The sequence below is a fragment of the Anomaloglossus baeobatrachus genome, chromosome 12 (assembly GCF_048569485.1).
Source record: "Anomaloglossus baeobatrachus isolate aAnoBae1 chromosome 12, aAnoBae1.hap1, whole genome shotgun sequence".
In the NCBI taxonomy this organism is placed as follows: Eukaryota; Metazoa; Chordata; class Amphibia; order Anura; family Aromobatidae; genus Anomaloglossus; species Anomaloglossus baeobatrachus.
In genome coordinates, this window is record NC_134364.1 from 93,609,350 (window position 1) to 93,625,164 (window position 15,815).

The window sequence follows — 15,815 nt, forward strand, 5'->3', positions numbered from 1 at the left end:
TCCCTACAGGACACACTACAGTGCCCTGTTCTCAGGCTTTGAGAACCCTGATCATAGGATTGTAGTGGGTCCCATCTATTGGACCTCTGTAATTGGAGGATACATTGATTACTTGTTTGGGAATAACGCTATTCATCTACAACTTTCTAGAACTTTCAATGATTTTCATTTAACCATTGAACGCATACCTGAGGCCTCACAGGCTTGCTAGATTATTTGTTTTCTATGGTAGATTTCTATGGTGGCGCGTTCTAGGGTTAAGTTAGGTTCTCATAAAAAATATGTAACCAGTGTTTTCCTTACGGATTTCAGTCCAGTTTTTAATTTTTTTTGTAGACGTCATGTTTCATTGAATGATTAGGTGTAGTGAAATACGTTAAATAATTTTGAACCCACCTTGGAATGTTGGACTAAAGGCCACGACACACTAAGCAACATCGCTAGCAACATCGCTGCTGACGCAAGACTTGCTAGCGATGTTGCTGTGTGTGACATCCAGCAACAACCTGGCCCCTGCTGTGAGGTCGCTGGTTGTTGCTGAATGTCCTGGACCATTTTTTAGTTGTTGCTCTCCCGCTGTGAAGCACAGATCGCTGTGTGTGACAGTGAGAGAACAACAACTGAATGTGCAGTGAGCAGGAACCGGCTTCTGCGGACGCTGGTAACCAAAGTAAATATCGGGTAACCAAGAAGCCCTTTCCTTAGTTACCCGATATTTACCTTCGTTACCAGCATCCGCTGCTCTCACGTTGTCAGTGCCGGCTCCCTGCTCCCTGCACACATAGCCAGACTACACATCGGGAAATTAACCCGATGTGTACTCTGACTAGGAATGCAGGGAGCCAGCGCTAAGCAGTGTGTGCTGGTAACCAAGGTAAATATCGGGTTGGTTACCCTATATTTACCTTAGTTACCAAGCACAGAATCGCTTCCATGCGTCGCTGCTGGCTGGGGGGTGGTCCCTGGTTGCTGGTGAGATCTGCCTGTGTGACAGCTCACCAGCAACCCATGTAGCAACGCTCCAGCGATCCCTGCCAGGTCAGGTTGCTGGTGGGATCGCTGGAGCGTCGCTTAGTGTGACGGTACCTTTAGGCTCAGTTCCTCATTGACTGACTGAAGGAGCCAGTTAGAGTTTTATTTTCAGCCAAAGTACAAGAACAAAAGCTTCATGGTCTCAATCACTCCCCAGATACCGCTATCAAGGTCAGCTTGATTTCAGCATTCACTGATGTCAGGACCAGCTATACTGCAGCTCTGACTATGTACTCTTCAAGCTTACTTAAAAAAGAACGTCAACATATCCGAAACAACCTGCCAAAAACTGGGGTTTCACCAGCTTTAGCAATTTTGTTATCAAGAGGAGACTGTGTAAAAATTTTCATCTTGTCTTGGCACAGAATTCTATTGTGTATAATGTAGGAAGGAGGTATAAGACTAAGAATTTCATGACTACGAAAACAGTTAGAAGATGAGAAAACACAAGTATAAACAACTCATCTGTTTGTCGTTCTGTATAAATTTTCCTTTACTCAATTTAATTGAAGGGCCCTAGTTTATTTTTAAATATTTTAAAAATCTATATTAAAAATAAATATTCTTACAATGTCGTAATTATATAAAGTATGAATTTGAACATTAAGTCCTATCAATGCCTAACAAATAATGAGCCGTATAGAATGAAAATTTTGGAACCGTAGTTAAGTAAAAATGGATCTACAGTATACTTTAGACTTAATTGATGACCACATAAAAAAATTCACATTCGTAAATCTAGGTACTACTGCACTACCTGGGTAGTACCTAGATTTATTTTTTGTCCTTTACCCTTGATAGGTTCTATGCGAACCCTGCCAACTACCTGCGGCTTCCAACGGGCACTGAGCTTTGGGACTATAACTTGTTTTGCTTACTCAATTTTAAAATTTTAGTGTCATAAAAAATAAAAAGGTACATTTTTCATCCAATTGTCTTTATTCTTTAAATATATACATTTATTTATTCATCTATTTTTGTAACTATTTTTATATATATTGTACATTTTTATATATATTTTTATATATTTTTAATATTTGGTTCACACTCCCTCAGCCTCTCAAGTGTTGCTTTCACTCATCACTTTTTATCCTTGCTAGTCCCCCATTTTTCAGGAGCGCTAGTGTTAATTTTTTTGGTCAATATTCATATTCGGCTCTGCATAATTTGAATTCATGATTTTCTATGTGAAAAATAGTGATATGGATTATTGATTTGTATTGTGCATATAGAAGTTGGGATTTAAAATATAGACTAATAGGAGAAAAATACTGGGGTTCATCAAAAAATGAGTGACCTGTTTGGAAGGTTTGGACCACCTCTATTTTGACCACCTTCATAATAAAATTGAGAAATGTACAACAGGACCAGGTAAAGAGGTAGCACACACTATCTGTGTCTACAGTCCTCTAGTGAGAGGGGATTCACTTCAGTTAAACTATGATTGTGGTTATCAGGATTTCAAACATAGTATCTTTTAAGCAGCCTAATAGTCAATGGTGTCGCACTGTAATGCATGTCCCAAACTTCCTTGCTCCGATAGTGGAGTACTATGTTAAGCTCCATTATGGATACTACTAATTGGGGGAGTACGTATAGTGAAGTTTATGGCCAAAATTATGCTAGGTGGAAAAAAAGAAGAAAGGGTTCACCACATTTGTTGAATGTCCAATAAAGAAAACCCAAAACATTCCAATGGTTGCTGCATTTTGCTACAATCAGTATTCAGAAAAGGGAATGGATGATGGCACAACCATTGGATGACTAAAATCTAAATTCTAAATTTAAAGTTGATAAAAGGAAGTAATTCCTTGGTAGGTGAGCAAAAAACTGAGGCATTTCTTTCCTGATATGCGCCTTTAGTCTATCAAAATTATACTGGGATTGTCTTTGGAAACCATTTATCACCTATCCATGGGATAGGTGATAACTTACCAGTCGGTGGAAGTTCAATCCCTGGGACCCACATCAGTTGGCAGAATGGGGATTTTTTTTCATCAAACTAAGGCACATTTACTTTTGTTTGAAAGAAGCAGAAAATCTGATACCCGATTGCTACTTTCTTCATTGTCTAAGATTATGCCGGGAAAAGCCAAGTGTAGCTCTCAGCAGTCCTATAGAGAATGAATGGATCATCTGCCATGCTTGGGCATTGCTGCTCTCTTCCAAAGTGGATAAAAGTGCCCCATTTTGCTGATCTGTACATGTCCCAGCTTTCAAATCCCACCAAGAGATAAGTTATTACTTTCGAGACTGAAAATGTTGATAACTTTCCAAGTATTTTTACAAAATTATACCATCCAGTTATCAATAAAGTATAATAGGGCACTTTGGTCCAAAATATGGCCATATTATCTGCCTGTATTGAATGACACCGCTCATGCTCTAGATTCTAATGTGTTCTGTAGAGCTATTGGAGGCCTCTCATTAATGGAATTGGTCATGTGCACCTTCATTAGTGGCTATATTCCTCTCAATAATGGATCTGGTCATGTGCACCTTCATTGGTGGCTATATTTCAGAGGGAGGGCTATATTGTTGAGGGTGGCACTTTTGAATAGTTTACAAAGGTAATTTAGAATTATCAGGTAGAGTGTAGTACAAGCTCACAATTTATCCTCAAACCCTTAAAAAATATATAAGTTTATTAATAAATTCTTTCAAACAATCCCAGAGACACACAAACATTAATAAACCAAGGTCAAGTGACCCTCAATAATTTGATACCGATACAGGGGGACGGGAATAAAATGGAATAGGAGGGAAAGGAATGCCCTGGTAACCCTCAACAGTTCCAGTATCTCTACCTAACAACAGAGGGTGTGACACCTTAAGTTACCAGGCGCCCCCGTTCCACGTCAACTTTCCCTTTTCCTTGCCCTGAAAATAGGGAAGATAATTCAAATAGAGGGGAGGGAAAGAGAAGGGAACCGTTCCCAAGGGTACAGTAGGGTGTAAATAATTAATAAATATATGTTTTTTCAAAACTTTTCAAAACTTAACCCAAGGTAATATGATATACAACCGCAGAGGGTAATACAAAAACAATAATCTCTGCAATAATTAGCTCATGTAATAATCTATTACACCGTAATGTGTCACAGAAAGAGCCACCATAGTCTCTATACAGTCATAGCAAGACCAGGTAATCAGCAGAACAACTCACTACCACTCATTAATACTAATGTCCTACTAGGGTGCCAATAGCCCCCATCACAGATACTTTCATTTAATAACAAAGGACAATAAGGGGAAAAGAAAATGATTCACTTCCCTGAAAAAAGCAGGTCTTCATCCCGGCCTAGCCTCTACATGTTTCTTGTTTCCCATTAAAGATTCATCAGGAGGCTTGGGGAGACGACAGCAGATCCTGTATGGTGGTAATCCATGGCTGTAAGCAGCGTTCGTGTGAATCAATGGAGATTTTAAGTCATAGTGCCAGGAAATGGTCATAATCCACAGCCAATAAAAGCCTGGGGCTACAATGTCCCCTGAAGGGTAACTGCGCATGTCCGTTAGAATTCTGGACACTAGATAGCCTGAATTCAATGTGCGCATGCGTTGGCCCGACGTCACCATACAGGCAGCATCAATAACAACAATCCTTGCCGGCGCATGCATAATACAAGCAGAGCTGAATAGGCTCTCCAGTGTGAGCTGCAGGAACACAATCCAAACACCAGAGGGCCTGAATTCAAGATGCGCAGGCGCTGACCTGACGTCACAATACCCGCGTCAGTGAGATGCTTCCCCGTGCTTGCGCAGCCAATACAGCAGCCCTCCAATGTGGATTGTAAGAGCGCATGTAGGGAGGATTAATCAAGCACGCGCAATTGGGATGTCCGAAATTGTGATAATGCAATTGGTGCCAGATCTAATAATCTAATATATAAAGCTCAATGTGTGTGTGTATGTCCGGGATTGGCATCTGCACCGCCGCAGCTACTGCCACAAAATTTTGCACACTCACACGTCTGGACCCCAAGAGCGTCATAGGCTATGTTTTGAGGGTAAATTTTAACCTTGCGCTTTACAGTTATTTGCCAAAACACCTACCTCCATTAAAGCGAATGGACTTGGGAGCCACAGTGCAGACAGAACTTCAGAAGAATGCGCAGCCACACCCTTATCTGGAATGTTGATGTGTCACAATGCAGCAAGGGAAAGAGACAGACACAGACAGGGTAAGAAACAGACATAGACAGGGTAAGAGACAGACACAAAGAGACAGACACAGACAAAGAGACAGACTGACAGGGAAAGAGACAGACACAGACAGGTAAAGAGACAGACACAGGGAAAGAGACAGAGGAAAAGAGGGAAAGAGACAGACAGGGAAAGAGACAGACAGGGAAAGAGAGGGAAAGAGACAGACATGGAAAGAGACAGACAGGGAAAGAGACAGACAGGGAAAGTGACAGAGATAGATAGACAGACAGGGAAAGAGATAGACAGGGAAAGAGATTGAGACAGACGGAGAAAGAGACAGAGACAGTCAGAGACAGACAAAGAGATAGAGAGAGAGACAGAGAGATATATACAGAGGGGGAGACAGACAGAGAATGGGAGAGAAACAGAGAGACAGTTACTATCCCGGGCGTTAATACATTCTATTTATACATTCTATCCCGGGAATGTTAATACATTCTATTTTGTTAACAACAGTTATTAACCCGGGCGAAGTCGGGTAGTACAGCTAGTATAGATATATATAGCATAGAAGACCCCCTATAATTACTATAATTAATACAAAGGACCGGCACTCCAAATCTTCTGAAATATTTTTGTAGTTTATTCCATCATATCATATAGGCGTAAATTACGCGTTTCGGCTAATAGTGAGCCTTTTTCACATCTAGCCGAAACGCGTAATTTACGCCTGTATGATATGATGGAATAAACTACAAAAATATTTCAGAAGATTTGGAGTGCCGGTCCTTTGTATTAATTATACTCTGGATGCCTTCCTTGGACACGTGCACCTTGAAGGATTGTGTGCCGCTTGGAACTTCTGTTTCTATAATTACTATAGAATATACAATAAAGTTAAATATTGATATTCGCCAAAATTATGGCCAGCCAATCAATATTAGTGAATGATAATGTGGCAATTCAAATAATTAATAAATAAACAGAGCTATAATAATTGTTTACATTTTACTTAGAGTAAACAACTTATAGCACATGTCAAAGAACATCCCATTGAGGCAAAAAATATGCCAAAATTATCATCACAATTTTTTGACATTATGTAATGCTACTGAAATTAATCCATAATTTAATGTATAGCAAGGGGGTAATTTCAATCAGGACGTCACATCACCAGTGACCCACAATTTTCGACGTTTCTGACACAAACCATAAAATAACCGCTCATGGATAATTCCAGAGCCATATATCAGTGACTCTGTAACTCCCCCTCCCCCTATTCCATTTTATTCCCTTCCCCCTGTATCTGTATCAAATTATTGAGGGGTCACCTGGCCTTGGTTTATTAATGTTGGTGTGTCTCTGGGATTGTTTTAAAGAATTTATTAATAAGCTTATATGTTTTTTAAGGGTTTGAGTATAAATTGTGAGCTGGCATTTTTGAATGAAGCACATCGGCGCTGCTCCACTAAATATTTTTTATTTGTACCTGGGTTAACTTAATCCTTCCTGCACAAGTGGCCAGCCCCCTTTAACATTGTAGGCAACATTGCTGCCTTTTCAATTGATTGATTACTGAGTTTTTCACGTCGTTGTTCCTCATGCTATATATAAAAGGGTTCAACATTGGTGTTACTGTCGTGTACAGAATGGGCACTACTTTGTCAGTTTCAATAGAGTATTGACTATTCTTTTTTGAGTGGGGTCGTAAATACATGAACATAACGGTGCCAAAGAATAGTGTGACAACAGTGAGGTGTGAGGCGCAGGTGGAGAAGGTTTTCTGTCTTCCATGTGCGGAAATCATTTTAAGGATCTTGGAAATAATATGGACATATGAGATCAGAATCAAGTAGAAGGCACTTCCGGCAATCATTCCTCCTGTGATATATATAGATAACTCGTTGAAAAAGGTGTCTCCACAAGACATTTGTATAAAGGCCGGTACTTCACAAAAGTAGTGATTGGTGTCAAGAGACCTGCAGAATGGGAGCTGGAATGTTAGGTACACCTGTATGAAAGAGTTAATAAATCCGACACTCCATGACAATGCAGCTAAGGAAAAACACATTGTCCTGCTCATTATGGTGTTATAATGCAATGGTCTACAAATAGCGGCAAACCTATCATAGGCCATGGAGGCAAGTATTATGCTTTCTGTAGCACCCAAACCTAAGGAGACAAACATCTGTGCCGCACAACCAACTAAGGAAATACTTCTGTCTTGTGCTAAGGTGTTCATTAATAGTACAGGAACAATCGAGGTGGAGAAGCAGATGTCAATGAAGGAAAGGTTGGTCAGAAAGAAGAACATGGGACTGTGTAGAGTTCGATTGGTCCTCACCACGATGATCAGCAGAAGATTTCCTGATATAGTTATTAAATACATGATCAAATAAACAATGAAAAAGATGATTCGTAGTTGAGGGTCAGTGGACAATCCAAGTAGGATGAACCTTCGGGATGTGGTTTGGTTCAATTGTTCCATAATATTCAGGTGATTCCTGATATACAATGAAAAGAATTAACCGTAAGATAGTTTACAGTCTACTTACAAATTTTATAGTATCTGGTCTTATAATGATTAGTCATCAAAATACTGCAAACATAACATCACAAGGTTTAACCAACAATAGATGCTTCGATGGGCTAGATTTAAGGCTAGACATAGAAAACTGATCTAAGGTGAGTGTCAAGAAACTGGACCCTCAGTGTAGATCTCTACAGATCCGATAGTTAACAATATTTTTCTTCTTGTGACCCTATTATTGTTAAAGGTCTACTGTATTGATAGTCCGTAGAGTTCTTAAATTCAGCAAATAAGAAGTATAGATGAACAAATATTTGGAAATTCAAATTCACAAGATTTGCTTAATTTTGCTCAGAAATTATATTGGCAGGGGATCGATTGACTCTAAGTAAAAAAAATTACATTGCTCAAAGTTGCCTCTCTATCCCTTGTGAGACTGTGACCGGGGTTGTCTATGACGGCCGGTACGTCTCGCCCCGGTTGTGCTCCCTCCATGTATAGAAAGCAACTTCACTCCATGGTTTATTGCTGTTTCCCTGCAGTCTGAAAGGAGGGTTAAAAGGAAACAGGAACCAGGGTGTGGGGCCCTAGTGTGAGGAAGTGAACACAACTCCCTAAGCTTCTGCCGAAGAAGCACATGTGAGCCATTTCTGGAATCTGGCTTGTTGGTTCTGGAGGAGGATATTCCGGAAAACCTGTTGTGTGCTGTTTTGGATTTGGTTTTGTGCAATAAATTGTGTGCTGTAACCATTGGTGCCTGGATCCCGTGTCTTCAGCCGACCACGTTACCTCACAGATGGTGGAGAATGCGGGCATGTCAGCCCGGTGAGGTGTAGCATCCATCCCTGGTGACCCAGTAGCGCATGTCCTGGATTTCAGCGGCTACACTACAGGCCAAACCCAGCGGCAACATGGAGGACATACTAAAGCAGCTGGCTCAGGCTAATGCACAGCAACAACAGACCAATGCACACTTGCTCCGGTCATTGGATCATCAGCAGCAACAGCACCAGCACTCCTTGCAATTGCAGGAACAAAGGCACCAAGAACAGATGGTGGTCCTGACCAAGTCGATCCGTGCCGGACCGGCAGCAACAACCCCGGGACCGGGTGACGACGGCAGTGTCCGGAAGGTGGTGAGACAAGCGTTGCAAAAGATGACACTGGGGGATGATGTGGAAGCGTTCCTGGCTGTGTTTGAGCGGGTGGCCAAGCGGGAGAAGCTGCCGACCCCCCAGTGGGCTGAGGTATTGTCACCCTATCTGAAGGGGGAGCCCCAAAAAGCGTACCTGGACCTCTATACCGAGGACGCCATAGAATATGAGACCCTGAAAGCCGAAATTCTTGCTCGGTTGGGGGTGAATACTTATGTACGGGCTCAGCGGGTAAATCAGTGGTTCTATGAGGAAGTCAAACCTGTACGCTCCCAGGCCTATGACTTGTTGCATCTGGTAAAGAAGTGGTTGCAGCCTGACACTCTGAGCCCTGCGCAAATGGTGGAGAGGGTAGTGGTTGATCGCTTTGTGCGCACTTTACCCGTCACCATTTAACGGTGGGTAGGACAGGGCGACCCAAGTACCCTGGACCAATTAGTGTGCCTGGTGGAGCGGCATGTGGCTACGCAGGACTTGATATGGGACACTGAGACTTTGCGTGCCGCCCGTCGGTCCGGCCCCTCCAAGCTTCGGGCCAAGGACCCACCGCTGACACCGGTGCGGGAGTCCGCTACCGTCCCGTCTGAGGCTGCGCCCGCCGTCCCTGAGGTCCGGAAGGCTATGTACCCTAAATGACAACTCGTCAAGGGGGTTTCCTTCCCTATTAGATGTTGGCGGTGCCAGCGGGTGGGACATATGGAAGCCCAGTGTCCACTCACCACGGAGCCCATGGATTGTGGGGTTACCCGGCGGGGTTCAATGTATGCTCAGGCGGTGTGTACCGTGGACCTTGTCTCCCCGGAGACTGAGCCCCACTTGTGCCAAATACAGGTGAATGGATGTCCGGTTACAGGCTTGTTGGATTCCGGAAGCTTAGTGACCCTTGTGCGATCAACCCTAAAGGCTGAAGTAAAGGCTACAGGACGTACAGTGGGGGTGGTTTGCATACATGGGGACCGCCGAGACTATCCCACGGGGGTTATCACCATCACAGCACCCTGCGGTCAGGTGCAACATGAGGTGGGACTTATGAACACTCTTCCCTACGACATGATCCTAGGAAGGGATCTGCCGTATTTTTGGACTCTATGGAAGGGGCCTTCTAAGTCCCCTCAGGTATTGGACAGTCCGAGACCTGAGCCCGACAATCCCGAATCCGGGACGCCTGCCGTAGGTCCCCCTTGATAGGGACAGAATGTGAACCCGATAGGTGACCCCTAGAGGTATTGGCAGGAGAGGCTGAGATGGTCGAGCTCATCCTGGAGTTGGAGGCGTTCCCAGATACGTTTGGGACAGCCCAACTCCAGGACCCTACATTAATACATGCCCGGGGTCGGGTGACAGTGGTTGACGGGGTGGCACAGGTGCCCGGTGCCCAGGTAAGGTACCCCCATTTCGCTCTTAAGCAGGACTTGCTCTACCAGGTAGATGAAATACGGGGTGTGGTAGTGGAGCAGTTGGTGGTGCCCCAGCCGTATCGCCGGCGGGTCCTCGATTTGGCTCATAAACACCTGATGAGTGGCCACCTAGTGGCCAAGAAAACGCAGGAGCGAATATTGCAAAGGTTCTATTGGCCCAGAGTCTTTGGGGAGGTAAAACGGTTCTGCAAAACCTGCCCGGAGTGTCAGCTTACCGCACCCCTGGCCCACTTTCGCAGTCCGTTGGTACCGTTACCCATTATAGAAGTCCCTTTTGAACGGATAGGGATGGATCTGGGGGGCCCCTCGTAAAGTCCGCTCGAGGGCACCAACACATCCTAGTGATCGTCGACTATGCCACCCGGTATCCAGAGGCGATACCTCTCAGACATACTGCAGCGAAGCTTATAGCTCGAGAGTTGTTTGCTGTGTTCTGCCGGGTGGGGTTGCCCAAGGAGATCCTTACGGATCAGGGGACCCCATTCATGTCTAAAGTGACCAGAGAGCTATGCCGGCTACTCCAGATCAAGCAGTTGCGTACGTCTGTGTATCATCCTCAAACGGACGGTTTAGTGGAGCGATTCAATAAAACCCTGAAAACCATGCTAAAAAGGGTGATTTCCAAAGACGGGAAAGACTGGGATATGATGCTTCCCTATTTGATGTTTGCCATCCGAGAGGTGCCACAGGCATCCACGGGGTTTTCGCCTTTTGAGTTGTTATACGGGCAACATCCCCGGGGATTGTTGGACCTGGCAAAGGAAAGATGGGAGCAGGAGTCCACCCCCCATAAAAGTGTGATTGAACACATTTTAGGAATGCAGAACCGCATAAGCGCGGTCATGCCAATTGTGAAGGAGCATTTACAGGAGGCTCAGGCCGCGCAGAGACAAGCCACCGTGTGGACCTTTAACCCCGGGGATCGGGTGTTGGTGTTGGTCCCCACGGCAGAGAGTCAATTCCTGGCTCAGTGGCAAGGCCCCTACGAGATAAAGGAAAGAATCGGGGAGGTCAACTATAAGGTATTGCAGCTCGGTAGGCGTAAACCTGAACAAATATATCATGTCAACCTGTTAAAAACTTTGGCAGGAACGGGAAAGCCTGATGGTTGATTTTCCCCCATCTCTCTCCTCTTCGGGTCGTTCAAATCCGGCTCCAGCGACCTCCAGAGAGGATGAACCGGAAGTAAGGACTGGAGAAGCACTCACCAAGCAACAGAGGCGAGAGGCCAGAAGGCTGGTTCAGCAGAACCCCGATGTCTTCTCCGAACTGCCTGGTAGGACCAGTCTGATACGACATGACATTGTCACCGAGCCTCACCTGAAGGTACGCCTGAAGCCATACCCGGTGCCGGAGGCTCGAAGACAAGCCATATCAGAGGAAGTGAAGACAATGCTACGCCTGGGGGTCATCGAAAAATCCCGAAGTGAATGGGCTAGTCCCATTGTCCTAATACCAAAACTTGATAGCTCCTTAAGGTTCTGCAATGACTTTAGGAGATTGAACGAAATATCCAAGTTCGATCTCTACCCCATGCCCCGGGTGGATGAGCTGATTGATAGGCTGGGACAGGCACGATATTTCACCACGCTCGACCTGACCAAGGGGTACTGGCAGGTCCATTGACGGAGTCCGCCAAGGAGAAAACCGCTTTTGTTACGCCGGAGGGTCTCTTCCACTATGTTGTCTTGCCTTTTGGGTTACATGGCGCTCCGGCCACGTTCCAGAGGTTGATGGACTTGGTGCTGGAACCCCACCAGGCGTATCTATCAGCGTACCTTGATGACATCATTATTTACAGCTCCGAGTGGCAGACCCACTTGGAACAGGTACAAGCGGTGGTGAACGCACTCCGAACAGCCGGATTGACAGCCAATCCCAAGAAATGTGTGTTGGGGCTCACGGAAGCCCACTACTTGGGCTACATAATAAGTCAAGGAGTGATTAAGCCCCAAATTAACAAAGTTGAGGCGATCCAGAAGTGGCCTAGACCCCTGACCACGAAGCAGGTTAGTGCCTTCCTGGGTATCGTGGGGTACTACAGGAGGTTTGTTAAAAATTTTGCGGGACCATCCGCCCCCTTGACGGACCGTCTCAAAGGCAGGAAGTCCGTCATGGTGCGCTGGACTCCGCAGTCCGAGGACTCCTTCCGGGCCCTGAAGGGGGTCCTGTGCGGACAGCCCGTTCTTGTCAACCCTGATTTCCAGAAGGAGTTCGTAGTACAGACTGACGCCTCTGAGGTCGGCCTGGGTGCAGTGCTGTCTCAGGTGGTTCAGGGGGAGGAACACCCCGTCACCTTCTTAAGTAGGAAGCTCACCCCTCCCAAGCGGAATTATAGCGTAGTGGAGAAGGAGTGCCTGGCGATCAAGTGGGCCTTGGAGTCCCTACGCTATTACCTGCTGGGACGGCAGTTTCGCTTGGTGACTGATCACTCTCCGCTGGTCTGGATGAGGTCCGCCAAGGAAAGGAATGCCCGGGTTACACGGTGGTTCCTTTCTCTACAGAACTTCTGGTTTACGGTTGAACACCGGGCCGGAAGGTTGCAGGGCAATGCGGATGCCTTGTCCCGTGGCCCGTGTTTGATGGCGGTAGTTCAACCCCGCACGCTTGAACTGAGGGGGGGGTATGTGAGACTGTGACCGGGGTTGTCTATGACGGCCGGTACGTCTCGCCCCGGTTGTGCTCCCTCCATGTATAGAAAGCAACTCCACTCCAGGGTTTATTGCTGTTTCCCTGCAGACTGAAAGGAGGGTTAAAAGGAAACAGGAACCGGTTTGTGGGGCCCTAGTGTGAGGGAGTGAACACAACTCCCTAAGCTTCTGCCGAAGAAGCACATGTGAGCCATTTCTGGAATCTGGCTCGTTGGTTCTGGAGGAGGATATTCTGGAAAACGTGTTGTGTGCTGTTTTGGATTTGGTTTTGTGCAATAAACTGTGTGCTGTGACCATTGGCGCCTGGATCCCGTGTCTTCTGCCGCGCAGCCGACCACGTTACCTCACACCTTACAAATCTAATCTATATAATTCTCCTTTCCTCATGTACTAGTTTTTTTCCACTGCTGTGCTGTCACACGTTTTGTCCAAGCTATGGTCACCTAGATTTTTGGTTAGGGCTATTCTAGCCTGTGCAGGTACCACTAGGGACTTTGTTACAAGGAATATTAGTCTGTGCAGGAAGAAGTTGGGGCAAGTGCAGTAGATTAGAGATAGGCTTTGTTTACTTGTGTGGGAAACCACATGCACATAACATATTCTATGCTGCTGGGTACATGTCCAATTTTTTCCTCCAACAGACTCTGGGGAAAAAAATTGCAGCATGGGCTATTTGCATTCTTATATTGGATTGCACTCGGCCATGGAAGTCAATGGGTTTGTGAACAAAATCGGACCACACAAATAAGACATTCGAGCGCAATCATATTTTCACAGGCTGACAGAATGAAGAGAAGAAGATAGAGAAATTTTTTTCCATCTTCTCCACATCTCGGAAAATAGGTTTAGACTCTGATTAAACTCTGATTGGAGTTTGGTTAAAATATTTGGAAGGATTTTCTATAATGAGAAAAATTATGGTCATGTGACCTAATTATCATCAGTTGACAGCTCATCATAAATCAGAAATCACCTGCTGTCAACATAGATCTATGGAAGAATTAAAAATTCTACACGTTGTACACCTCATTCTGCCAGTTTTTTTTCTTTTTTTTAAAGAGGGATTTCTAAAATGGAGCATCATTCAAGGTGCATTAACTTAGTGAGTCATAATTATAAAATCAGTTTTGTTTTAAAAACTTGCTTTGTACTGTACATTCTCAATGCAGGCTATTAATTAACAAATCCTACATCCAATGAATTATAGATTGCTTCCCTAATTGAAGAGATTTTTCTTCTTTTTCTTTTGCATCCAACCCAGACCATCATGATGACTTTTCCTGATCATGCATTTCTCTACAGAGTATAATTTTAAAATCCTTGACTTTTGCACACTATAGACTATTGAGGAATCTGACAGGCCCACACTTGCTCCTTCCAAGGGGCCCCTATTTTTGGAGCTGCTTTAACTTGGTGTAAAGATATCAACATTTGCCCAATTTTTGCATACGCATTGCTCAAAAATTTTGTAACTTTCCAAAGTGTTTTACTTTGATACCTTGATGACTTACCTCTTTTGCCTAAAAAATATAATAGTTATATAGTGTGCCCTATCAAATAAAAAGGTCAAACACAGGACACTGTGAATGTAATGGCATCATGCACTGTACACACTGAATATAATATTTTTATATTAAGCCCTTGAATAAGAAAGCATCTCACATTCTGCCTCCGATTGCGAGTCTTGTCATGTATTGTCCTAAAATAATCAATGCCACAAAATAACACCATATAAAATATCATGCATATTTTTTCTAAAAAACCTAAAATATTGTGCTATGTAGTACTCTTCTATTAAAATCGTACTGAGTGCTATCCTCATTTTTTAAAAATCATACTCACTTGTCCGTTTCTCTGTTACTAAGCGATGTTCACCTAGCCTGGCCTCTTTTGTCTCATGTATGTTGCCACCATTGCGCCAACTGAGTCTTGTCAGGAGGTGTCACGTGATGAAGTAGGGGGGCTTGGACACCGAGTCAACTGAGGACCTAAGAATTCAGATATAATTAAAGCCCAGGAAGGACGATCTGGGCTAGCATCCAAATTTGAAACCACTTGATGAATCTCAATCCTGGACAGTGCATTGGGTACATACTGTATATTATGAGTGCCGTGTTAGGCAATGCAAGAAACAGCGCAGGCTTTCCCTTAAAAAAAATAGTCAAAAAATAAGTTTTGAAATGTTGATGCCATCTAGGAATTAGAAATGTTCTAATTTTTTTATTTATTCATTTCTACATAATGGCAAGTAATTTTAAAAATTATAATATTCAAAAATGGGTTATTACACTTGTCGATACCTATTATGTGCACTTTTTTTTTCCTTTTCCATCATTTCCAGAATTTTGTAATGGCACAAAGATAATTGTTAGTATTTATTTAAATTTTTTATATTTCTAAATATTTTGCTTAACTTTCTTTACTTTTTTTTTTAGTTCTACTAGAAGATTTAACCATACAATCACTTAACCAGTGGTACAATGAGAAGTCTGTTCCCTTTGTCTAATTTCTTAGATGCTGTGGTCGCTATAGACTATGAAAATAAACAGCTAGGTTAAAGTTACATTTGATCCTGGCCATGGAAAGTCAGGTATAATATATCTAATATTGATTTTTATTTAACTTATTTTTATGACAGTAAAAACATCAAAAAAATTAAAAGAAAAATATAGAAATACGTAAAATTAAAATACATAATGATAAAATTCTTTATTTCAGTTCTACTTACAACCCATTTTGAAATAATGCAGAATATTCTCTATGGATGGGGCAACATCTTTTATTTCTTACAAAACCGTAATGGTGTTTTGACCTCCTTATATATTTTACACCTTATACTCGTTAATCCCCTTTGCAAATTTTTAAATTTCCCAACTGTTTT

At 43.5% G+C, this 15,815-nt stretch overlaps 1 protein-coding gene across 1 annotated transcript; it reads right to left on the bottom strand.

The window, feature by feature from the left end:
* Positions 1-1,534: 1,534 nt before the first annotated feature.
* LOC142257584 (olfactory receptor 5V1-like) lies at positions 1,535-7,669 on the bottom strand. The gene is made up of 2 exons (XM_075329722.1): positions 6,758-7,669; positions 1,535-1,576 (listed from the first exon to the last, which is right to left on the bottom strand). Exons 1-2 carry the CDS (start codon positions 7,667-7,669, stop codon positions 1,535-1,537), a joined length of 954 nt encoding a protein of 317 aa, XP_075185837.1.
* Positions 7,670-15,815: the final 8,146 nt, after the last annotated feature.